Here is a 25,955-nt window from a genome sequence, read left to right as displayed (position 1 = left end):
TGGTGATACACGACTCTTGCACGACACTCAGTTAGTGGATGGGACATGCACCTTGGTGGGTCGATGTTCAACGCTGGGAATATTTACTAGGGAATGGAATCATCTTCCAGCGGTTGGTAATCGACATGTGATTTTGGACATTTTGGAACGTACACTAGAAGGGATGATTTACTCCCTACGACGTCCACTGGCGAGTGGACCTCCAACATGGTAGATGTTAGAGTGTCGGAGAATGAAGATGACAACGAATGATAATACTCTAAAATGACATACTTTTATGTGTTAATTGCATATATATTTTGAGTATGATCTTACTAATTTGGGCTTTTTATGGTTTTTTATCTTGTAGGGACTAAATTGTAGGAAAAATGAAATTTAGGGGCAAAAAGCTTGAATTTGAAGAAAAAATAGGTCAGCATACGAAATAGGAAAGAAGTGGTGCAAAAAATACAAAGTGTGAAAGACTTGGGGGCAAAAAGTCAAAGAAGAGATTTAAACATAGGATTCTATTTAAATTTGAATTTTATTAGGATTATTGTTAAGATTTTTATTTAGATTTAATTTTAGCTTTTGTCTTCATTTATCCTTTAGAGTTTAAATAGGAAACAAACTAAGCTTTCTATGTACTATAAAAGAGGATCAAGTGACACAAATTAGACTATCTTTTTTATAAAAACTCTGTCTCCTTAAAGCTCTTAGCTTTTGTTCTTTTATTATTCAATAAAATTTCATTTGATTAAACTTATTTATTTTTTCCCAAAAAGCATGAGCCACTAAACTCATCTAGCTAAAGGTTGTTGAGATTCTCTAAAATAGGTTCATGAGGCTTAGAATTTGCACTTAGCCTTCTCAACGAGTATTCATCATTTCTCCGCATTATGAGACTGACGCTTCCATCCATGTCCTTCCAAAAGTGATCTTTTCATCTTGTGCAAAGGCGGCCGCTTTGTATGTTTTGGGAAGGTTGTACAACCGGTTCGTTAGCTTACTGCGTCAGTAGTTTTCGAGCCCAAGAGACAAAATTGCATCACATTCGCCATTGAGAAGTGATGATCTAGTGTAAGACTGTCCCACAAAAGTGACGATTGGCTAGAGTTAGGTTCCTCTAAATTGTAAGGCTAAAATCTAAGTGGAGTTGGCGGTCGTAGGCGTCCTCTTCCACTATAACTGGCTTATTTTGTTATGAGAAAGATCACCTAAAAGCCTAAGATTGAACCTAAGGAGGATTGAGATAACCGGAGGCTGGAATCTCTCAATCAAAGAATCTCTTTTCTCAATTCTGTTTCTCTTTACAATTTAGATTTCGATATATACAATTTCAACCCCTCCATATTTTTAATTCTTTTTTTTTGTTTTTTTCAGGTACGCTGCTTTTTCTTGGGCACGACTGTGCTCGGGATCTCCAATAATAAGAAGTTGTGCAAATCCAGTCTCTGAAGATTTGACCCTACTTCTCTTATACCATTCTTTTTCATTATTTCATAGGGATAGGTTACTTTTGGTGCTTTCAACTACACACCAATGAATCCAATATGGATCCACCCCGAGAGCCTAGTGCCGACAGTTTAGAAGTTAGATTATTTTCTGAACCAGATCCTGTCCCAACTAAACCTGAAGACAGTAAAGAGGGTAATGAAGATGAAGAAGAAGAAGAAGAAGAAAAAAGATCCATGATTTACAGCGTACTCGCTGCTAGCCCACATGCATAACGTCAATCTTTCGGTAAAGGATGCGTTGGAGTTTGCAGACTTGCCACACAGGAGGCCTAGCCACAGAAGTGCATCGTCAGGTTCAGGTAATTTGGAAATGGATAGGAAGTCTTCCAGTAAAGGTGATTTTCTCACAGCATTGAAGCGATACAACATCAAGAACGGGGTTAACTTCTACGTGGTTAAATCCAAATCTGAGAAGTTCGATGGGAAATGTGCAGTGCGAGACAACAATTGCTCATGAAAAATCATGGCTTTTGTTAGGAAGAAGATAGGGTTATGGATGATTAAAAAGTTTTACCGGTCCGTATAATTTGCCTCTGGTACATTATTACTAGGTTTTTAAGGTTTTATTTAAGGTTTAAAGTTATTTCCAATTAATTTGACGTACTCGTGGGGTTGCAAGTGTTTCACGGGATCATTCGAAGTTGGATTCAGATATGATCGCGGGCCTAATACTACCGATGGTGAAAGTGGATTCGATAACTAATGTGTCAGTTTTAATTGCAAATATTCGTAGCCAATTCAACTATAAGCCTTCGTACCATAAGGCGTGGATAGCTAAGCATAAGGCCTTGGAGAAGATTCACAGTGGGTGAGACGCGTTATACAACGAGGTATGGTAGTGGTGTCAAGTGCTGGAGAGGTACGTACCTGGTTGCGTAACAGATCTTATAACGGGTCTCGCATACTACAACGATCATTTGTTCTGTGGGTACTGAGTGTTCAAGCATCTGTTTTGGACCTTCAAACAATGCACTTATGAGTTTTGAGTCCAACTTACACCCCTGACCTAAGAAGGCCACGTGAAAAAAACAGCTTCCTTCAAGTATGTTTCGATCAACAGTGATGGAAGACTGGGTAGATACGAATGTGGCATTGTAAAATTTGATCTTCCACCTATTTACATAAAAGTTACAAAAAAATATTAAGTTCAATTATAATTATGAAATAAAAAACTTTAAAAATTTTTAAAAAATTTAAAATTTATTAAAATTTATTCTTACCTTTTGCAATTGATTGATGGAAACGTGTTCGCCATCAAGACATATCAAATACCCGATAATTTCTAAATTGAACATGAACAAATTTTAATAAAATACTATTTCTTGGAATTACTAATAAAAATAAAAAAATTAATTTAGATAAAAATAAAATTTAGGAAAATAATTTGAGAGTTTTTGAGAATTGTGAAAAATTTGAGAATTTAGGAGAGAATTGTGAGAATTGTGTGTGAAAATGTGTGTGTGGGGGGGGGGGGGTTTATACTTTTCTTTTTGGACTGGTGGGGGTCCAATGGCTAGTTCAAATAATAGTTGGAAAACAGGTAAAAGCATGCCCACGTGGACACTTTTTAGTAAAACGCTTCCACTTCAGCGCATTTTACATGTCATCAGGGAAAAAAGCGTTAAGTTGGACACGTTTTTCTGCATTTTCCCTAAAAATGACGCTAACTCAGTGTGCATTTTTTGTAAAAACGGATCATTTCCGTTATTTTTGAAAAACTAGCCCATTTCCATAATTTTTTTGGGAATAGGCCTTTTTTGGTCAATTGGTCTTTAATATTTACTTATAATATTTAAATGAGTTTCAAACAATCTAATGGTTAAAGGTTATGCATTGGCACTTTAAAATTTAGGTTTTAAGATATATTGATTTTATTTTCATATTTTTTCTTGTGTCGTGCCATATATTTAATTTTTGTTGCATTTTAATTTATCTAATATTTATATAAATTATCATTATTGTTATTCCCTATTCGTATCAAGGCACGTGGTAAGTGAAGAGGACACCTAAATAGTAAAACAACTATTAATAAGTTGGAAGATCATCCGCAAGCCATTTTTCAAGATGACCATTTAAACAACCACATACTATCTGTTGTTTGAGTCCATGAGCTATATCGGGAACATGAAGTTGTTGATCACCAAATACTGCTCCACACCATCAAGTTTGAATAAATGATAGAACCTATCTCATCACAGACATACTCATTCCATAGAAGATATCCACCCTACGCGTTCTGTAATGATGGCTTAATGATAAATCCAACACGTTAACGTTGCCTTACATAGATACCTTGCCTATAAATACCTCTAGGAACGAGGAAGAATAGACTCTTCTAATATACTAAGCTTACATTTTGTCAATCTCTCCACTTCGTCTGGGTGAACCGGACTCCATAATAACCACCACCTCTCCTCTATGTTCTCTCTTTATTGTATCATTGTATCAACAATTATTATTATAATATAATTTTAAATTTATTTAAACATATTAAAATGTATAATAATAAGTGTTATTTTTGAGCATTGGTTAAGATAAAGGCCCTCGGTCTTTGAAGATTCATGGTTCAAGTCTGATTAACTATGTGTGAGTCTCTAGTCTCATTATGTACCTATATATGCCATGTATAGTCCAACTTCACTGAAATATTCTTACTTTAATTTCTTTTATCAAAATTTTCTATTAGTTTATATATTATGCATAAGTTATGGATTTAGTCTCTAGAATCTATTTTGGTTAATTTTAAATCGTATACAATTTTAGTCCTAATCTAAATGGTAATAGTTAAATTTGCTAGGTCAAATTCTAATTTTATCATTTTTAGTCTTTATATTTTTCAAAATTTAAAAATTTTAGTTTAGACTCAAATGATAAACCGTTAAATCTATTAACCAAAATGACTTGGCTTATTTGTGAATATTATGTGAAAATAACAAACTAACATGCATAAGATTTTGGAAATAAGAAAATTTAACAATTATGGTTTAGCTTGCACTAAAATTTTAAAATGCGAAAAATAGCGAAACTAAAATTAACTGAATTAAAGAATAAAGACTAAATCCGTAATGTATGTATAAAACAAGTCCCAATACGAGAATTCGACCATTCTCTTCCGTTTTCCTTTTCAGTTCAATTTCCTTTTCGTTTTTGTTACAAAAGCGGAACCCCAATTTGCCCCGAAACAAAAAGGCCCAAAAGCAGCCATGAAACAGTTTAATGTGCAATGATTCATAACTCAGGAGGCCTAATATTGGAACCGACAACAACTCTACAAGACATTCGACAAAGCTCACAACATTTTACAGGACATAACACAAACACAACTCAAACTATTAGTTGCAGTTCAAAACTGGTAATGTCTTCGACTCTGAGTTCTTCCACCACCAAAACACTATTAGCTTCACTCCACCTCGAATACGCCAAATTCAGACCTTTTTCTATTCTGGGTTTATTTCAATTTTCCACCACTACCTCAAAACCAGATGACCAAAACGCCACAGTCAAAAACCACTCGCAATTCTCCGGTAATTCTTCTTTACTTTCGTTATGCTTAATGTTTTCAACGTTTTGTATGAAATATATGTTTCTTACTATGAAGTCTTTTTTTTTTTGAACTTTTTTTTGGTAGAATTGGAGAACAGCATATATACAATTTTAACTATAGACCGTTGGGAATCACTGAACCACATGAATTACAAGTTGGCTTCTTTGAGGCAAGTTCATGGAAGGCTAGCTTTGAAATTTCTCAACTTTTTTATCAACCAACCTGGTTTGGAACACAATCATCTCACTCATGTACTTTCAATCACTACCCATATTCTTGTTAGAGCTAGAATGTATGACTCTGCTAAATCATTGTTGAGGCAATTGTGTAAATTGGCTGTAGGGTCAAGGTTTGTTTTTGGTGCTTTGATGGATACATACTCTCTTTGCAATTCAAACCCTTCAGTTTTTGATCTATTGATCAGGTTTTATTTGAAAGATGGAATGATTGATAATGCTTTGGAGACTTTTAATTTGATGCGGTTTCGAGGATTTAAGCCGTCGGTTTATACTTGTAATATGATGTTAGGTTCAATGGTGAAGGATGGGAGAGTTTTTTCAGTTTGGGAATTTTTCAAGGAATTGCTTGATTTGAAGATTTGTCCTAATATAGCTACTTTTAATATATTGATCAATGTTTTGTGTGTCGAAGGGAAGCTCGAGAAAGCTGTTTATTTGCTGAGAAAGATGGAGAATAGCGGTTATGTTCCAACTATAGTTACGTACAATACTTTGCTACATTGGTTTTGCAAGAAGGGGAGATATAAATCAGCCTTTGAGCTGATTGACCGTATGGGGTCTAAGGGTATTGAAGCAGATGTATGTACATATAATATGCTTATTGACAATTTGTGTAGAAATGATAGAAGTGCAAAAGCTTACTTACTGTTAAAAAAGATGAGAAAGAGAAGGATATCTCCCAATGCTATTACCTATAACACTCTTATTAATGGATTTGTTAAGGTGGGAAGTATTGGGGTTGCTACTCGGATTTTTGATGAGATGGCATATTTTAATCTCTCTCCAAATGTTGCTACTTACAATGCTTTGATTGAAGGGCATTCGAATGAGGGTAACTTTGAAGAAGCTTTAAGACTCATGGATATGATGGAAAAAGTGGGATTACGGCTTAATGAAGTCAGTTATGGAGCGCTTTTAAATGGGTTGTGCAAGCATGGCAAATTCGATTTAGTGAGAAGGTTTTTTGAGAGAATGAGGACAAATGGGATGGGTTTTGGATGTATACCATACACTGAGATGATTGACGGACTATGCAAAAAGGGGTTGTTCGATGAAGCTGTACAGGTGTTCCATGAGATGTTTGAGGAGGGTGTGGCTCCTGATATTATCACCTTTTCTGTGCTTATAAATGGATTTTACCAGGCTGGGAATATAAAATGTGTAAAAGAAATTATATGTAAAATGTATAGAGCTGGATTTAGACCTAACAAAGTTATTTACTCCACATTAATCTACAATTCTTGTAAGATGGGACTTGTCACGGAAGCGTTGAAAATCTACAGAATTATGAATTTCAGTGGTCATGCTGCTGACCATTTTACTTGTAACACGTTGGTTGGTTCTTTGTGTAGAGATGGAAAAGTTAGAGAGGCTGAGGAATTCATGCGTCACATGAGTCGGATTGGTCCTAACCCTAACTCCATCACATTTGATTGTGTTATAAGTGGCTATGGAAATTTGGGTGATGGGCTGAAAGCGTTTTCTTTGTTCGATGAGATGGTTAAATTAGGTAATACTCCCAGTTTTTTCACATACGGCAGCCTACTAAAAGGACTATGCAAGGGTGGAAATCTGGTAGAAGCGAAGAAATTTTTGAACAAGCTGCATTACATTCCTTCCGCTGTAGATAACGTTGTCTACAACACTATACTTGCTGGGACTTGCAAATCAAGGAATATGTGGGAATCAGTGGCCCTTTTCGAGGAGATGGTTCTGTTTGGTGTTCTTCCTGATAGTTATACATATACCATCCTTCTCAATGGGTTATGTAGAAAGGGAAAAGTTGCTGCTGCCCTTCTATTTCTGGGGAAGCTGATGGATAAAGGATTTTTTACTCCAAATCAAGTTACGTACACCTGTTTAGTTGATGGTCTTTTCAAGGCAGGCCAATCAAAGGCTGCTTATTATTTTTATAAAGAGATGGAGCAAAAAAGCCGGTATCTTGATGTTATTGCTTTTAATGCTGCTCTAGATGGAACCTCAAGGAGGGGAAAATTGACGAAGGTAAATAATCTGTTTTCCATGATGAGAAGCAAAAGCTTATGCCCCAGTTTGCCTACGTATAATATTTTGTTGCATGGATATGCTAAGCAAAAAGACATACGGACTTGCTCTATTCTTTTTAAACTCATGATCAGTAGTGGTCTTTTGCCTGATAGATTAACATCCCACAGCCTTATTCTTGGACTTTGCAAGACAGCCATGTTGGATGTTGGTATTAAAATCTTGAAGAAGATGATATCTGAAGGTGTTGAAGTTGATCGATTTACATTTAACATGCTTATCAGCAAGTGTTGTGAAAGAGGTGATACCGGAAAGACCTTTGATTTGGTTAATGCTATGAATCTTTTGCGAATATTTCCTGATGCAGAGACCCTCAATGCACTCGTTATTGGTCTCAACAGAAATCTTGCGCTCCAAGAATCCCATATTGTTTTACATGAAATGGCTCACAAGGGTTACCTTCCCAAGGGAAAGCAATATATTACATTGATTAATGCTATGTGTAGAGCTAGGAATTTGCAAGCAGCATTGGAATTGAAGGATGAAATGACATCACTTGGTATCACTTCCCCTGATGTTGCTGAGAGTGCTATTGTACGAGGACTTGCCCTAAGTGGGAAAGTTGAAGAAGCAATATTGGTTCTTGATACAATGCTCCGGAAGCAACTTGTTCCAACGGTAGCTACATTTACCACCCTAATGCACATGTTATGCAAAGAGAGTAACATTGCCGAGGCTCTAAAGTTACGGAATAAAATGCAACTGTGTGGTCTGAAACTTGATGTTGTTGCTTACAATGTCATCATTTCCGGTCTTTGTGCTAATGGGGACATAGCTGCTGCTTTTGAACTATATCAAGAGATGAAACAAAATGGTCTGTGGCCCAATGCCACAACTTATACTGTTCTAGTTGACGCTCTTCTCATCGAGGGTAGTAACCCTTCTACCAGTGATGTGCTTTTAGAGGACTTAAAGGGTAGGGGAATCATATCTTGTGATTGGGATGGAAGTACGGAGCAGTTTCAGAAGGCATTGATAATTGCCAAGAAAAGGTTTAAGTACTTGAAGCAGAATAAGAGGAAATGGCATTGAAGACAATCGGGAATGTGAAACGATGTTGTTGGTTGCTGAAAATATAGACCAGTTTTCTACAGATCTTCTTATTGGTTAGCTTCAAACTTTTACTTCCCAACCAGTCGTGGCATTCTGATTTGGTTTGTGTCAAGTCGTCTATCTTTTGGTCATTTATGGACTATTTTTCTATCACATTCAACTTATACCTTATAAGCTTTCTTGGGCAGGATTCTTTTTCCTTTTTGTGATCATGAAGCCAGAAAGCATAGGTAGACATTGATTCACTTATGTGTCAAAATAGGACTGTGAACCAACGGAGATACATCATAAGAAGACTGTCTTCTCTCCCTTTCTCTTTGCTTCAAATTCCCTTGAACTGTTCAGACCTGAGCAAAATTTAACCAATTTTAAAACACTTTGAAAGGAAAAGTTCCTGTTTTTGTATTGTTCCGCATGTATTTACTGTCTTGTTCAATACAGTTCTTATCAATTGATTATTGGTTTAGGTTTGTCTCTTGCCATTGATAGCGTTGGAAACAAATATGGAAGACACAATCATGCCGTTGCTGTAGGTGCGGGAACGATGAATTTCTGGTGAATGCCCCTCTAATCGATGTGGTGTTGGACCAGATTCCTTTCTTCAACAACATAATGCAATGTTATTGTTTTCATGAGAACAAGGATTCCTTGTAATAAAGATAGGGGGGGCAAGAGCCTGTTTGATGAGTGATGAAGCCTGCTCGTTTAGCAAGCTTAATGAATTGTGCTTGATAATGGAGGCAAAGTGTATATAGTGCATGTAAATTTGATTGGTAGGTTAGATTCTATAGATTTCCCATGTTACAAAATGTTGTATGCTGTTCTTGAATGACTGAGTGAGACAAAATCTAGCAACATTAACTAGGAATATATGGTCAATGTAATTATTCTTATTTGTAACATGTTCTTTTGCTTTTCTGATTTTATTTGTTTTTCATGACTGGTATTATGCCTAGACGAATGATGATGAACGTGTTGGTAGTAATGACGGCAATTGAAGCTAGAAAATGCTACAGCAACCAACCAGTTTTCTAAGAAAAATCTTCAACAAAAGGAATTGTAATAATAATAGTAGTAATTGCTGTAATAATAGTATATGTCAGAAGAAAAAAAACGTTTGCCAGCTCATATTACTGGTTCCGTTATCCATGCCCGGGCTCCACGTAATCACTGGCTGATTGAGTAACGAGTCTAACGAGTTAACGACTCAGTTTTCCTATTCATCCCTTTCTCCCCACCACCGTACCTTTCCATTAACCGTCCAAACTAACGCCGTTTATCCCGATTCCTATTTTTTCTCCTTCTCTTCCTTCACATATTCCTCCCAAAAAATTCTCTTCTTTCATTCTCTCTCTAAAAGCTCTCATTCTCTCGCTCTCTCTCTCTCTCTCTTTCTTCACAAGAAAAGTTTTTCTCTCGTGAATCCATGTCGGTATGTAATCTTTTCTGGGTTTTTTACTCTTTTCATTTCTGTTTTAAATTCATTTTAAAACAAGGTTTAACTTTGTTGTCTGATTTAATTTTTTTCCCCTTTTTTTAGTCTTTGAGCTTGGGATTGTTCTGATTCATGGATTTTTGGGTGTTTTTGATTCTGGGTTTTATTTATTTTCATTCTATCTAAAAAGAGAAAAAAAATCAGGTTTGATTTTGTTGCTGATGCTCCTGTTTTATATTTACCCTCTCATCTTTCTGTTATTGCTTCCTTTGATCAGTTTTGCTGGAAGATGTTTTTTTTTTTTTTTTGTGTGTGTGTGTGTGTCTGTTTTTGTTTTTCTTTAACTGATGAACTGAGTACCATTTTAGCCATTTATGTAATGACATGATTTATGGTTGGAATTGTTTTTAAGGTAATTTTGCTCAATTAGACTTTGGGAGATTAGATTAATATTGAATGAAAATGGAATGCGTTATCAAATGGGTAAATTGTTTCAAGGTGTTTTTTGTAATCTTTGTCTAAATAGGATTAATGTACCATTATTTTTTGTGTTTAAAATGTAGTTTCTGATTAATCATTGAAGTTGGGTAATTAAGGAGTAAAAACTAGGATTGTGATAATGTTCTTTTCAGAACACATCAAGTATCTATATATGCCCAGAAGAGAATATTAGCTTTTCTGGGGATATTTTAGAGGGCATGGATTGTTACTTGTATATTATTGGATATTTAATCTGTAACTATCAGCTTGATAGTGGAAGTCATAATCCATAAATTTGTTCATATCCTGAAGTGGATGAATCTTTTGTGTCAACCTGTTCATATTAAATTAACTAGCACTGAGTAATCAGATTGCTTTATGGGATCTATGGCATCATATATTATGTTCCTAAATTATGCTTGGATTTGCATGATTTGATATTACTTTGATAGTTAGTTTATGTAACGTCATGTTCTACTTTTTGGCGGATTCCTTTTTGTCATGTTGCAGGATAAGTTAAGCTTTTCACTTATCTTTCCAAGGATATGATTATTTCTTGTCACCTGGTTGTGGTTTTATATTGATGATGCATATGATTATGAATTTATGTGGTCATTTTTATCTCCACAAATGGTCGTTGCGATTCATACTCAATTATTGCTCATTAGGGAGGCTTCTGTTTGATCTGTTAATTGATTGCACTGTTGCTATGTCGGCATGGCTTTCTTTCATTGTTCTACCCACCAAACGTCTCCCTTGAATAAAAATTGTCGTGTCAATCATTATACCGCTGTTTAAAATAGTTATTTCATGAACCATTTATGATATTTTGTTGGATATCCTATTAGAAAATAGTGATTGAAGTGAATTTCTGTTCTTAGACAAGTTTTTTCGGAGTGCTTTCTCTAGAAAAGTAACCAGTGTTGCTGTTTGGCTAATTTAGGCTTGTAATAATGCAAGCTGCACATGCCTTTTTAGCCCCACCATGCTAATAATCAGGCAATGTGATCTAAGCTCTGCTGAAGTCACTTTTTTTTTAAGGGGTAGGGAGTAAGGGTTGTCTAGGGATTGAATTCGTGAGTAGTGTCAACTGAAGACTTGAACACAAATCCTTTTCTACTCCATCTTGTGGTTTAGTCTACAAAGTTTCATTTGTTTGTTCATAATATTGCAAAGCATGCCAATTAATTTTGTGGTTGTTAAATAAATGGAATTTACTAAGTTGAAGCTGAAGTTATGTAACTCCCCTATAGTAATTAGCAGCTTTGATTTGGCAGTTTCACTGGCATTTTAGATGTTTAGGTTGTATCAGTGATTTTATCTTCAATTGAATGTTTTGCATTCTAATTGTATTTAGCTATTGAAGTAGTTTCTAGCTCAGAATAGAAAAGCTTTATCGCAATGTTTGATCTCAACAGAAATTGTAGTCTATAATGACATTGAAAATGAAAAACATCTAATGTCTTACACTAGTAAGTACCTTGGCTGCTTGAGAATCAATTAAGAGTTGGTTATTATATCCTCTGTTTCCTTTTACCTCCTTTTAGAGTTTAAGAATCATCAATGCCAGACTATTTTCTTGCTTATTGATTGCGGATGAATTGTTCATTTTGTGATTGTAATCTATCTTTACGCTTGTTGAGAACTCTCAGGACTAGCAACTAACTGGCTTGTTACAACTGGTAATTGAATACTTTGTTGCTATTAGCTGCTTGGTGAAACTTATACATACTATAGTTTTGCCAGGTTAAGTTGATAGTTTTTCTGTCTACGTGTTTCGATTATAAGGGTCTTAACGGGACATTTCACTTTTTACTTTGTGCAATAGGAGGAAAAGGGTCGGCCATTGCCAAAATTTGGTGAATGGGATGTCAACGATCCTGCATCTGCTGAGGGATTCACTGTGATCTTTAATAAGGCAAGGGACGAGAAGAAAACAGGTGGCAAGCCTGAGTCACCGGCAAAGTCTGATTCTAATGTTAAGCCTGGAGCTGATCCTGGCAAAACCCAACCTGTAAGTAACATCTAATGACTTGTTCTTGGCATCTAGCTGCATATGTTAGGCAGTGGTGATAGTCTATTCTTGACTGACTGTAAAAAAATAACAATTTGCTTTGGTATTGCTTACAATGATTGTTATCAACTGTTTTTTTCAGAAAAAATGGTTTTGCTGCGTTCAAGCCCCGCCTGCGGAATCTTGACGACGCCCTACTCGTATATGACATAAGAGCTTCCACAAGTATATTGAAGCCCCACCATATATTCCTAAACAAGATAGGGTCTGTAAGGCTTGATAAGCCCTTCTGGATTTTTCTTTGTCGTGTAAAATTTATTTCTGGTGGGAGGGAGAAGTAAAGAAGACAAAACACTTACTGTATCTATATTTATTGATTTGGTGGGATGTTATTAGAAGCTGTGGTATTTCATTGTCTTTTGCCATCCTTGTGTTACAAGCCATAGAGCTGTCACGTGACACATTCCTTCTTCATGTTATACATGTGATTGGTGTGTTTTTCAAAAAATTCTATTTCATTTTGTCTTCTATGCTTATCTTTTACTTTTTCATCCTTTTATTGGGAAAATATTTCAATGGCAGTATGTATATAATATGCATAGGAACATCATATGCCTCTAAAGTTTGCATGAGTAGCAACCGATGGCTGATGAACATAACGAAACCATGGAACCATAAACAATTTTAGCAGAAATAACTTGAACCAATCATATGCTTTATATAGTTTATGTTTACTCAACAATGATAAATCTAAAGACTCAAAAACAGAAAACGTCACTGATTTCATAAATTCATTGTATGTATCAAGTGCCTGAGATGACAATAGTCTGCATGATCCTATAGCTAATGAAACATTGCAGTGCAGTGCTAAAACTAAACCCGGGACATTCCAAGCTTTCGTTCAAAAAGGCGGCGGAGTAGGTAAACTTGAAGAACACTCGCTCCAATTAGTGCTGCAGATTCGTAAAAGGCCTTGTGTACTGCTCTTTTACTCATGGCTTCATTTACTGCATTTATAGTAACAGAGAATCATTAGAAGAAAAAGTAATCAACTGGAAAGGAATCATGAGAGCAATTCAAGCAATGCCTACATTAAAGGGTTCTTTTTCCTTGAATAATATCTATTAGCACCAGCGTCTCAAAAACATATATTTTTTTATCATACAATATTGAGGGAAAGGGAAAGGGGAAAGGGTGACTAGATTTGAACCCATGTCATCTAGTTCTAGCCGAGTCTTGACCAAAAAAAAGAATGGTTTCACCTAAATTCTTTTTCATCCTCATGATATGCAACAAAGCTTAGATTACTTCTATGATTTATAAAAAAAAAAAAAAATGCATATTTACATGTATCGAAACAAACTTTTCAGCCATTCAGTGAGCAAAATATGTCAAAAAGTGACTCCTAGCATACAAGTCTAAAGTATCTAATAAACATAGTCTAGCAACCTAAATCATATAAGTTTTAAAACATAACGAAGTGACACTTTATTGTAATTCACAATTGAATCTAACAATTGTCTCGAATTGATTCAAAGTAAAGGCTTCAGCTACCTATGAGTTTGAAGGTATGGTAACAGATACACAAGTCTCAAAGGTATCAAAGACGGAACATCGTCCACAGCTGTCTGTAATTAAAAATAAAAAAAAGTTTAATACGAATATACCTATTGCCTGACGTTCTGTCTGAGCCTCTAACCAGTGCTGTTCAAACTGGATGTTATAAAGAGCTTCCTCTAACTTAGATATTTGCTCTAACAAAGGGTTGAAATGCTCTGCAGAGAAGCATAAGAACAGCACTCAGTACTCTTTATATTAAAGGTTCGACAGCAAAAGAGAAACATAAAAGCAAACAGAAAACGACTCACCATCCTTTGCATGCTGATCATAGTATGTAAAATGACTTTCATGTACATCAAAGTCAACCGTTTCATAGTAAGGAGATTTATTACTGAAACAGAAACGGTGTATTCCTTTCTGATGAGCAACAAACTCAAATTTCTCACTTATCTTGTCTCGATAGTCTTGAATCTGATCACCGGTAGGTCCCTTCACCTAATAATCGCAACAAGTAGGAAGCAAAATAAGATTGTTAAATTTGAGTTCCTGAAAAATTTATGCAAATAGGCAATTCAAAAGAAAAAGAGAATCTTTATATTCATCTTATCGTTTGACTTGAAAGCACTATAAGTAAAAAATTTTATGACCCTATTTTCAGAATCCAACTTATTCAGATCAAGACGACTTATTACCACCTAAAGCACCATGGAACTTTGTAGAGAAAGAACAACCCCTAATAATCGCCTTAGCAGCTGATAGGTTCCTAAAAGTGGAAAATTTGGAATCTGTTTCCATTTCTTGTCCAATACAAGAGTATATTGTTGATGGACTAGAAACTTATGTTTTTCATGTAATACAAACTATAATTTCAAATTCGATTTTGGACTTTGAGAAAAGGGCTCATAATCAGTATAAGTAATAGAGGAGTCAGATCTGATTTAGATCCACAAGATCACCAATTCTAAAATACTATTCTCTTGCAGTTCACACTCTTAACTATGCCCTAAGTAAGAAACTGAACTACATGCTAGCAGTTGAAGCATAAGGAACGAATGACAATGTCGAAACCAAATTAGCCGTAATAAGGAGAAGAGGAAGCTTACCACCAGATCAACACCCTCATGACTATTATGCCAAGTTGAATCAGCCTTGATGACAACAAACGACACATGAATTGTATCCCCTTCATACTTAACATCGTGAGAGAAGCATTCTTCTCTATCAATTACGAATCTAATTCCATACACGGCATTCAGGCTACACAAGAATGCTAGCAATGCAACAGCTACAAATACAAGGAACCCGATTTTCATCTGCAAATTACATAGTCAACGGATCCAAGTTATGAAACATGATAAACAATATGAATATATTGCACTAGTTTGATTGTACATACATCAAAGTATATAAAATCAAATGCCAAGAGATTAATGCGTTTCAAAAACCACTGGGAACTAAAAAAAACCATGAAAACTAATAATTTATAAACAGTAACAACAGAAATTCCGCGAGAAATTCCGAAACAAGTCATGGAATTGAAAACCCAGAGAAATTCCCACCATCTTTTTTCTTTTTCTTATCTTTCAAGTTCATGATAATTGATTAAAACCAAGAAATTTTTTAACACCAAAAAACATTAAAAAAACTAAAAACTTATTCGAACCTGAAAATTCCCAAGCAAAACCCACAATAATTAAAGCAAAAACAAAGAAGAAAGCATATAAACAAGGTGGGATTAGACGAATGATCTATTCAGTGTATTAGGAAAAAGGCAGGAAAACAATTCAAAACTAGATCAAAACTATGAAAGTCAAAAACAAAAGCTACAAAATTTAATTAAAAATAATAAATAAAGTTTACCTTTTTGGGTGTTTTTTTTTTTCTTTGCCTTATTTGAAGAGTTTAGAAGAAGGTGAAAGATTAGATCTTTCGAGGCGTTTTGAAGACAGAAACAGTACAAGAGATGGAGAGAGAAGAGTTATATAGGAGTTCGGCACTTTTGAAGAGGGGTCTAATGGGGCTGTCTTTGACATGGTAATAATCACCTGTATCACACCTACACAATAACATCTTTTTCTAAGGAAATTCCAGCGTTGCCCTGTTGTCTTTTTTTAATGGTCTTGAAATTTATTTGAAGTTGTTTTTCATAATAAAATTGGTGGTCGAGTGCATTAAATTATTACTTCATTAATTCCATTTATTCGATTAAAATTTTAAAAATTTATATAAGAAATTTCATTTGTTATATATAGATTCGTAAGTCAATTAATCTAACATATTATTCTGGAATGATATTTCATCTAATATTTAATTTAATTCATCCAATGAACTTATTTAATATGATTTAATTTTGAAAACTATAGCAAAAAGAAAATAAATTCTAAATATTTGACTTTATTTTTACTTTACAATTATAATATGTCTATGCTAATATAATCTTTTTCATTTAATTTAATATTAGGATTAACCGAGTTTCACGTGTATAATGGTACCAAATTAAACTTTATGTGTAATTTTGAGATTTATTCAAATTTGAAATTATATATATTTGAAAACTATTTTAAAACAAAATAAGAGAAAAATACTTTAGTATGATAAACTTAAATAGTTAATTTACTTATTTAGGTCTCAAAACTATTATTTTAGAATTTTTAAACTTTTTTATATATTCTTTAGAATTTTATTTTTTATTTTATAATTTTTAAAAATATAAATTGTTGAATTTTTATAAATATTTAGATTTTTATAAATTAATTTGATTTTTTTTGAAAATTTTTAAATTTTTGTTGAGAGTGATCAATTTGTTCATTTTCAAAATTGGGTAGGGACCAAAGGGGTACTTACGCCAAAGTTCGATACGACTCCAACTCTAAACTCAAATTACTTATACGATTTGGCTCAAAAATATCAAATAACTCGATTCAATTAACTCGAAATTTAATATTTTTTAAATTGAACTGAGTCTTGTTCACCGCTAAAACAATGTACAATTAGCTTTTATTAAGGTCTATTGGTTCTGTGTAAATATTATTGGAGAAATGTGTGGAAGGAAAAAACATCAAATTGTTTGCTTGACAGGCAAGGCATGGAATACTTCCCACTACAACATAGATTGCTTTTACTTTGATTTCTAATTATTTTAGATGCCAATGGTGTGCTGCGCTTAGGGAGGATGTGGTGCATCCGATGAGGGATTGCTTTGTGTCCTTTAAGGCATTGAGAAAGTAAGAATTATCTCTAAGAAAGTAAAAAGTATGCATTTTGATTTTTTTCATCTATATTTTGATTTGACACCTTATCTTACCTCATAGGCTACGACTTGTTCGATGAAAAGTGCAAAAGGAAAATGTGATGAAGATTAATACAAATGGAGCCTTTGATGAGCAAGATCAAGCTGATCTTTTGGGCATGTTGGTGAAGGACAGTAATGGATTGGTAGTAGAAGTTTGTGCACATCTAAGCGTAGAGTGTGATGTGTGTAAATATGATGGATACTTGTGCAAATATTGTGGGCTTCAGTATGTGCTTGATCAATGCTTTGTCGGTGTTGTTATTGAAACTTATGCATATTGCCTGATCATTAAGCTTTAACAATATTCAATGGATTTTACTTTGTTTGGTCTTCTTCTAAAAGAGGTTTAGTCTTTAGTTTTAAATTTAGGTAAACTATAAAGGATGCGGTGCATACGATGAGGGGTTGTTTTGTGTCCTTTAAGGCATTAAGAAAGTAAAAATTATCTCTAAGAAAGTAAGAAGTATGCATTTTGATTTTTTTTATTTATATCTTGATTTGACACATTATCTTACCTCATAGGCTACGACTTGTTCGATGAAAAGTGCAAAAGGAAAATGTGATGAAGATTAATACAAATGAAGCCTTTGATGAGCAAGATTAGGCTGACCTCTTAGGCATGTTGGTGAAGGACAGTAATGGATTGGTGGTAGAAGTTTGTGCACATCTAAGCGTAGGGTGTGATGTGTGCAAATATGGTAGATACTTGTGCAATTATTGTGGGCTTCAGTATGTGCTTGATCGATGCTTTGACGGTGTTGTTATTGAAACTTATGCATATTGCATGATCATTAAGCTTTAACAATATTCAATAGATTTTACTTTGTTCGGTCTTCTTCTAAAAGAGGTTTAGTCTTTAGATTTAAATTTAGGTAAACTACACCATAGTCATATATAACTATTAGTGTGTTTTTGTTTTATTCACTCAAATCCAAAAAAAATTATTTTAGCCATTAGTGTTATCTGTTTGATGCTTTGATTAATACTTCATTACATCATTAATGAAATGCAATAAATGAAGACTTATTTAAAATCACTTTGATCACTAACAAGTAAATTACCAAGAGAATATGAGAGATTCTCATATATATATATATATATATATATATTGAATCAATTGCAAGATTCTATTTATAAGACTCGTTATCTCAATTAACTACAATAAATGAAGGCTTATTTAAAAGCACTTTGAAGCATGTTTAGGTATAAGATTTACTTTTCATAAATGGATGGTATTTTAAGGAGTTATGGACCTCCACATTAATAGGATTTATTGTAACATTCCGAAATAGGGCCTAAACGGAACAGTGGTTGCGAAACCACAAATTTAGGGTAAAAAAATATATATATATATATATATATATATATATATTATTATTTTGAGGTTCATGGTATGATTACATGATTGTGTGAAAATTTCGTGATAAAATTCTATGCATAAAGTGCTTAAATTGAGGTTAGGGACTAAATCGAATAATTTGCAAAACTTGCATTCTAGAAGTTTTTAGTATGAAATTATTTTGGAATATTAATTAGGAGATCTTAAATGGTAATTTGACCAATTTTAAGTTCATGGACAAAATTAGGACATGGAAGGAATTTTTGAAAGTTTAGTAAGGAGGGCATTTTGGTCATTTGGTTATTAACATTAATAAAAGGTAAAAAGATGATAAAATTGTATCATCTTCTTCAAGTTACCAGCAGAACCTTACCTCTCTCCATAGCTGGGGTTTCTTCAACTTTCAAGCTTCATAGTAAGTGATTCCAAGCCCCGTTTTTAATGATCTTTACGTTTTGAAGTCCCTAGCTCGATAAAGCTTATGCTAGCAATAATTTAAGTTAGGAATCAAATTTGGAAAAATACCCATAGGTGAAATTTGTGTATTTTGATGTTTTATGATGGAATATGAGGTTTTAAATTATGTTAGACAACTTGTGCTACTTGGTTTTAAGTGAAAACGAGTAAAAAGACTTAATCGGTAAAAATACCTAATAGTCATAAGTACATGTTAGTGTGTGAATTTGATGTTGCCATAGAAGGGAAAAATGATTAGCATGTCATAAAACATAAGAAAATAGGATGAAGTTTAATTTACGAGCCTTGGGGCAAAAGTGCAAATATGTGAAAGTTTAGGGCAAAATGTAATTTTGCCAAAGTTTGAGTAAAGGGTTGTTTTGATAAATGTTGATATTAAATAAGCTAAATTTGCTATTATAGATCAAGAAGAGCGAAATTCGAGAGTAGATCGGGGAAAAGAAAAAGTAAAGGACTAAATTGTAAAGTTTAGTCACATTTTGTATCGAGGTAAGTTTACAGTAAATAAATGCAATATTCTTTTATTTTACATTATTATTGTCAATTTCCAGCATTTATATATTTATGTTATGAAAATATTTAAAGTCGAATTTAAGGTGAAGTGACAGAGGAAAAGTGTTAGAAAGCCCCGGTTGAACCCTAGGAATGTTAGGTTATTAGGGTTGACAGGACAGAACGAAATGAGCCATGTAAGTCCATATTAGTGTTAGAATTAAGTGACCCAAATTCTTATTTAAATAAAATACGATGGAAAATAAAATAAAAGTAAAATCCATATAGAACTAGACTTCTTTTATTTTATTTTAGAATAAGGTTTTTAAACCTTATTAAACTCCATCTATTTTATATTGATTAGGATAAGGTGTTTCAATCCTACTAGAATATGGCTTTGCAAGCCTATAAATAGACATAGTCTATTCCTCTTGTATTAGAGTAAAAATTTTTCGACATAGTGAATTTTCTTCTCTCTCCTGTGGTTTTTTTCCGAAAGGGTTTCACGTAAAATTTATGTGTTCTTTATTTTTATTTATTTTATTCTATTTATTTTTCACAAATTGGTATCTGAGCTTAGGGTTATTCATCTCGATCACGGTAATGGCGTCTTTGAAGTATGAAATTCATTGTTGGATCACAACACCGATTTGCGTTGTGGCAAATTAAGATGCAAGCGCTTCTTGCAGATGGATCTAGAGGATGCCCCGCTAGGATAGATAAGATGCCTTCGACATTAATGATGAAGAGAAGAAGCGTAAGGATCGAAAGGCATTAACACAATTACATCTGCATTTGTCCAACGAAATTTTGCAGGATGTGATGAAAGAGAAAACTGCCGCTGCATTATGGAAGAGGCTAGAACAAATATGTATGTCGAAAACTCTAACAAGCAAGTTGCATATGAAGCAGCGTCTTTATGCTCATCGTTTGGAGGAAGGTGCGTCTGTACACGAACACTTAATAGTGTTTAAAGAAATTCTCTCAAACTTGGAGGCCATGGAGGTTCAGTATGATAAGGAAGATCTAGGGTTGATTCTACTTTGTTCGTTGCCCCCGTCTTATTCAACCTTTAGAGACACGATTTTATATAGCCATGAGTCTCTCACGTTGATGAGGTTTATGATTCTTTAACCTCGTATGATAAGATGAAGCATCTTGTGGTTAAACCCAACTCTCAGGGAGAGGGTCTCATTGTTCGTGGGAGACAAGACCGGAATGTTGATGATGATCGTGGTAGAACACAGGAACGGAATCCTCGTGGTAAATCTAAGGGTAGATCGAAATCTTCAAACAGAGGTAAAACTTGCAACTTCTGCAAGAAGAAAGGGCACATTAAATCTGAAAGTGCTATAAACTACAAAATAAGATTAAAAGGAGGTGCGAATCAAAGGGAAAACAACCGAAAATTCGGTGAAGTCGATGTTGTAGAAGACTACAGCGATGGTGAACTTCTAGTTGCTTCATCAATGATTCTAAAGTGGCGAGGAGTGGATACTTGATTCAGTGCACCTTCCACATGAGTCCCAATCGGGATTGGTTTACAACTTATGAAACAAAGATGTCAAGGTGTTGTTTTGATGGGAAATAATGCTTCATGTAAAATCGCAGTGTTGGAACAATTAAAGTTAAGATGTTTGATGGAGTTGTCGAACACCGAGTGACGTGCGGCATGTTCCGAATTGAAAAGAAATTTAATTTCGTTGAGTACTCTTGATTCAAAAGGGCAGATACACAACCGAAAGTGGGGTTTTAAAGATTTCAAAGGGTCCTTGTTGTGATGAAAGGGCAAAGAAAGATTGCCAAGTTATATGTTTTGAGGGGTTCTCTCATTCTTGGTGATGCAATTGTCGCTTCCTCTTCCTTGTCGATGATGATATTACTAAACTTTGGCATATCGCCTAGGGCATATGAGTGAGAATGGCATGGCGAAATTAAGCAAAGAGGACTTCTTAATGGACAAGGAATTTGCAAACCGAATTTCGTGAGCACTGTGTTTTGGGAAGCAAAAGAGAGTTCGATTCACTAGAGGAATCCATAACACGAAGGAAACGTTGGAGTATATCCATTCGATCTGTGGGGGCGTCCGAGTGCCTTCGAGAGGTGGAGCTAATTATATGCTAACCTTTATTGATGATTTTTCCGAAAAGTTTGGGCATTCTTCCGAAGCGAAAAGCGATGTGTTTTCCACATTTAAGTCTTGGAAAATTATGATTGAAAAAGCAGACGGAAAAGCAGATAAAATACCTCCGCATGCATAATGGCTTAGAGTTACGCTCGATGAGTTTAATAGATTGTGCAAGTCGGAAGGATCATGAGACACTTGACGATTCGTCATACTCCACAACAAAAGCGGCGTTGCGAGCGAATGAACGAGCGATCATGGAGAAGGTTCGATGTATGTTGTCAAATGCCAACTTACAAGTCATTTTGGGCGAAGCGACCTCTCGCATGTTTTTGATCAACCGATCTCCATCCGCTGCCATTGAGAAAAGACTCCACAAGAGGTATGGTCCGTAATCCCGCTAATTATTCGATTTAAAGATTTTTGGGTGTCCTGCGTATGCTCATGTTGATAATGGAAAATTGGAACCGAGATCCATTAAATGCGTTTTCTTGGTTATAAAGTGGTGTAAAAGGCTATAAGTTATGGTGTCCTGAAAATAGAAAAGTTGTGATTAGCAGAGATGTTGTTTTTGATGAAACTGCTATGCTACCTAACTTATCTCTTAAAGACTCTTCCAATAAAGAAAACCAAAAGCGGTGGAGCATCGATTAATACGTAATCAACTCCTCAAGCCAAGACAAAAATTGAGAATAGAGTTGCTTCTTCACCGCAATACTCTATCGCCAAAAACAGGACAAGAAGAGAAATTAAACCTCCAAAGAAGTATGCCGAGGTTGATCTAGTTGCTTATGCTTTAAATGTGGTGAAGATATAGATGCTAATCAAGAGCCATTTAATTATTCGAGGCGATTAGTCGTGAAGACTCGTAAAAGTGGATGTTTGCTATGCAAGAGGAGATGGAATCACTCCACAAAAAGCGAACATGGGATCTTGTAAAACTTCCTAAAGGTAAAAAGGTCATTCGTTGTAAATGGGTGTTTAAAAGAAAGAAGGGACTCCGGAGTTGAAGAACCCGGATATAAAGCAAGGCTTGTTGCAAAGGGTTACATCAAATTCGTGAGTGGACTTCACAGATGTGTTCTCTCCAGGTTGTTAAGCATAGTTCGATTCGAGCTTTGCTTGGTATTGTTGCCATGCATGATTTGGAGCTTGAGCGAGTTAGATGTAAAACGCATTTTGCATGGAGAACTTGAGGAAGATATTTACATGCAACAACGAGAGGGTTTTATAGTCTCGAAAAAGAGGACTATGTTTGCTTGTTTGAAAAAGTCCCTTTACGGTTTGAAACAATCACCAAGACAAGGTACAAGAGGTTTGATTCCTTTATGACTTCTCATGATTTCAAAAGAAGTAGTTTTGACAGTTGTGTCTACTTTAAGAAAAATGTTGATGGTTCTTTTGTGTATCTACTTCTTTATGTTGATGACATGTTGATAGCGACAAAAGATAAAAGAGAGATAAGAAAGGTTAAAGCCCAACTAAGTGAAGAATTTGAGATGAAAGATTTAGGACCAGAAAGAAGATACTTGGTATGGAGATTCTCGAGATAGAAAAGCAAGTAAATTGTACCTAAGTCGGAAGGGGTACATTGAGAAAGTTCTTTGCGGTTCAATATGCGAGTGCTAAGCTTCGTTAGTACTCCTTTAGCGACCCATTTCGGACTTTCATCGGCCTTATCTCCTCAATCGATAATGAGATTGAGTACATGTCACATGTTCCATACTCTAGTGCGAGAGGATCTCTCATGTATGCTATGGTTTGTTCACGTCCGTTTATCATATGCGATCGGTCAGATTAGCGATACATGGCTAATCCCGGTAAAGAACACCGGAAAGCGATTCGATGGATTTTAAGATACTTACGAGGCACTACTAATGTTTGCTTACGCTTTGGAAGAACTAAAGATGGAGTTATAGGGTATGTTGATGCTGATTTTGCTGGAGACCTTGATAGAAGAAGATCTCTCACGAGTTACGTCTTTACAATCGGAGGTTGTGCAATTAGTTGGAAAGCCACTTTGCAAACTACATCGCTTTGTCTACCAATCGAAGCTGAGTACATGGCGATTCTTGAGGCTTGTAAAGAAGCTATTTGGTTGAAGGGACTATTTAGTGAACTCAATGAAGACCTTCAAATCAGCACGATGATTTTGTGACGGTCAGTGCCATCTTTCTTACAAAAGATCAAATGTTTCATGAGAGAACAAAACACATTGATATTCGGTATCATTTTGTTCGTGATATTATTGCTCGTGGTGATATTGTTGTGAGCAAAATTAGCACTCATGAAAATCCTGCAGATATGATGACTAAGTCACTTCCTATAACCAAGTTTGAGCATTGCTTAGACTTGGTTGGTGTTCATTGTTGAAGTTAAACCCTTAAGGGGTTTTTGGAAGAGGTGAAGAACTTGTTTATTGAAAGTTCGCGATGAAGAACTTGTTCATTGAGAATTTGTGTCAAGGTGGAGATTGTTAGAATTAAGTGACCCAAATTCTTATTTAAATAAAATACGATGGAAAATAAAATAAAAGTAAAATCCATATAGAACTAGACTTCTTTTATTTTATTTTAGAATAAGGTTTTAAACCTTATTAAACTCCATCTATTTTATATTGATTAGGATAAGGTGTTTCAATCCTACTAGAATATGGCTTTGCAAGCCTATAAATAGACATAGTCTATTCCTCTTGTATTAGAGTAAAAATTTTTCGACATAGTGAATTTTCTTCTCTCTGCTGTGGTTTTTTTCCCGAAAGGGTTTCCACGTAAAATTTATGTGTTCTTTATTTTTATTTATTTTATTCTATTTATTTTTTCACAATTAGAAATATGGCTTTGGAGACAGGATTGAGCCATGTAAGTCCATATTATATATGGCATTGGAGACAGGAATAATTCATGTAAGTCCATGTCAAAGACATGGCATTGGCGTGATATTGATAGACAGAAGCGACCTAGTATCCTTAGTATTCCGAGTGGTTCAACGGGTCAGGATACGAGTTAAATTACAGTGAATTAACAGCAAAGGAAAAGTAGATTATACTTATGAAAAGGAAAGGTCGGGTAAGAAAGAAGGTAAGGGAATAAAGAAGAAGATAGAAATTGAGAAGTAAAGAAATTTATGATGTTAGATGATATTATGCATAATTATCCATTATGTTGAATGTTGTGATTTATTTGCTTGTAAGCTTACTAAGCCTAGTGCTTAATCTCTTTATTTTCTTCTTCTTATAGTACTTATCTAGCCACTCGGGGATCGAAGGAAACGTTGGAGGCCGATCACACTATCAAAGAAATAACTCGGTATAATTAGACGTTTTGTTTTGTGTATGGCATGTATAGAAACTTAGCCACTTTTGGTATAATATGAACAATGAATGATGTGTAAATACTTGCTAGTGATTAGCTAATAAAATGGCCGATGATATGCATGTTTATTAATATGTATGATTGAATGGTGATTATCACATGAAAATTTTGAAAAATGTGAAAGTAACCTAAAAACAGACTCAAGTAACAGCAATGATGTAACTTTGAAAAATCACTAAAAATTGCATAAACATATTTTGAAGATGAATAATATATTAAATTAAATCTTATTATGTCTATTTTCTTATGGAATAAGAAAAATAGGTAAAGGTATTATATTTCATGATATATCTGAGTTTTAGTGAAACAGGGTCAGAGCGATTTCTGGAACCCTGTTTCAACTTTGAAATTCACCATAAATTGTACAAAACTAATTAGAAGGTATACTTTATATGGTTATAATCCTTGTTGAGTCTAGTTTTAAGAGAAACAAACGGCTTAGTGATATGAATTTTGTACAGGAAGAAACATGGTTCGTAGTAACAAGAGGTTAGTGCAGTCGAGTTTTGAAATAGGGGAAACTTTAACTAATAAACTGTACTAATTGGCCAAGTAAAAAATCTATGAAAAAAATTAGTAGATAGATATATGAGTCTAGTTTCAGGAAAAATTTACGGATCTTAATTTCGAGTTTCGGAACTCAAGATATGAATTTTTAGGCGACTACGACGCAGAATGGCAGTACATTCCGAAATGCTTAAATAAACAATTTAAACCTATTTAAGGGATAGAATAAGTTTAGTAATGCCTCGTGCTCGATTCTGGCAACAGTCTCGGGTAAGGAGTGTTACATTTATAACACTCATTCTTAGATATCCATAAAAAAATTATTAAAATGTAAAACCCCTAATCCCTCTTCGTTGATGGATTAAGGTCACATGTATTATTATCAAATCAATCAATTAATCAATTCAAAATTAAAATGTAGGCAATTTCATTCAGATCACAGTAAAAATTACCTATACAGTCCT

At 34.5% G+C, this 25,955-nt stretch overlaps 3 protein-coding genes and 1 long non-coding RNA gene across 7 annotated transcripts; 3 read left to right on the top strand and 1 right to left on the bottom strand.

Annotated features, from left to right (window-relative positions):
* The first annotated feature begins 4,602 nt into the window (after positions 1–4,602).
* LOC108480826 (pentatricopeptide repeat-containing protein At5g55840) lies at positions 4,603–9,320 on the top strand. Of its 3 annotated transcripts, none has more exons than XM_053030086.1 (4): positions 4,603–5,020; positions 5,125–8,449; positions 8,585–8,626; positions 8,864–9,320. In XM_053030086.1, exons 1-2 carry the CDS (start codon positions 4,720–4,722, stop codon positions 8,373–8,375), a joined length of 3,552 nt encoding a protein of 1,183 aa, XP_052886046.1. In that variant the 5' UTR covers positions 4,603–4,719; the 3' UTR covers positions 8,376–8,449; positions 8,585–8,626; positions 8,864–9,320. The 3 variants fall into 3 exon arrangements, with proteins under 3 accessions (XP_052886046.1, XP_052886047.1, XP_052886048.1); XM_053030087.1 differs by having other exon boundaries at positions 5,125–8,497; XM_053030088.1 differs by lacking the exon at positions 8,585–8,626.
* A 360-nt stretch (positions 9,321–9,680) lies between these two features.
* LOC108483027 (protein NOI4) lies at positions 9,681–12,750 on the top strand. The gene is made up of 3 exons (XM_017786203.2): positions 9,681–9,828; positions 12,140–12,325; positions 12,468–12,750. The coding sequence occupies exons 1-3, from the start codon at positions 9,823–9,825 to the stop codon at positions 12,510–12,512; spliced, it is 237 nt and encodes a 78-aa protein (XP_017641692.1). The 5' UTR covers positions 9,681–9,822; the 3' UTR covers positions 12,513–12,750.
* Positions 12,751–13,007: 257 nt separating this feature from the next.
* Positions 13,008–15,898, bottom strand: LOC108483026 (transmembrane emp24 domain-containing protein p24beta2-like). Of its 2 annotated transcripts, none has more exons than XM_017786201.2 (5): positions 15,746–15,898; positions 14,989–15,198; positions 14,194–14,380; positions 13,993–14,100; positions 13,008–13,332 (listed from the first exon to the last, which is right to left on the bottom strand). In XM_017786201.2, exons 2-5 carry the CDS (start codon positions 15,196–15,198, stop codon positions 13,199–13,201), a joined length of 639 nt encoding a protein of 212 aa, XP_017641690.1. In that variant the 5' UTR covers positions 15,746–15,898; the 3' UTR covers positions 13,008–13,198. The 2 variants fall into 2 exon arrangements, with proteins under 2 accessions (XP_017641690.1, XP_017641691.1); XM_017786202.2 differs by lacking the exon at positions 15,746–15,898 and adding an exon at positions 15,549–15,690.
* Positions 15,899–18,854: 2,956 nt separating this feature from the next.
* On the top strand, positions 18,855–25,056 carry LOC128294131 (uncharacterized). Its single transcript, XR_008284397.1, has 3 exons — positions 18,855–18,931; positions 19,396–19,482; positions 24,850–25,056. It is a non-coding gene; the product is annotated as an uncharacterized LOC128294131 (long non-coding RNA).
* The last annotated feature ends 899 nt before the right edge of the window (positions 25,057–25,955 follow it).

Source organism: Gossypium arboreum, chromosome 1, assembly GCF_025698485.1.
Source record: "Gossypium arboreum isolate Shixiya-1 chromosome 1, ASM2569848v2, whole genome shotgun sequence".
Classification (NCBI taxonomy): domain Eukaryota; kingdom Viridiplantae; phylum Streptophyta; class Magnoliopsida; order Malvales; family Malvaceae; genus Gossypium; species Gossypium arboreum.
Note: the sequence above shows the minus strand (reverse complement) of the source record. Positions and strands in the feature narration are given on the sequence as shown.

Excerpts from the sequence above, each read along its gene's own strand:
- LOC108480826 (XM_053030088.1), top strand. The coding sequence starts at position 4,720 with ATGATTCATAACTCAGGAGGCCTAATATTGGAACCGACAACAACTCTA. Across the intron at positions 5,021-5,124 it reads AAACCACTCGCAATTCTCCG|AATTGGAGAACAGCATATAT; the intron begins GTAATTCTTCTT and ends TTTTTTTGGTAG.
- LOC108483027 (XM_017786203.2), top strand. Across the intron at positions 12,326-12,467 it reads ATCCTGGCAAAACCCAACCT|AAAAAATGGTTTTGCTGCGT; the intron begins GTAAGTAACATC and ends TGTTTTTTTCAG.
- LOC108483026 (XM_017786201.2), bottom strand. The coding sequence starts at position 15,198 with ATGAAAATCGGGTTCCTTGTATTTGTAGCTGTTGCATTGCTAGCATTC. Across the intron at positions 14,381-14,988 it reads ATGAGGGTGTTGATCTGGTG|GTGAAGGGACCTACCGGTGA; the intron begins GTAAGCTTCCTC and ends TGCGATTATTAG. Across the intron at positions 14,101-14,193 it reads TGATCAGCATGCAAAGGATG|AGCATTTCAACCCTTTGTTA; the intron begins GTGAGTCGTTTT and ends GCTTCTCTGCAG.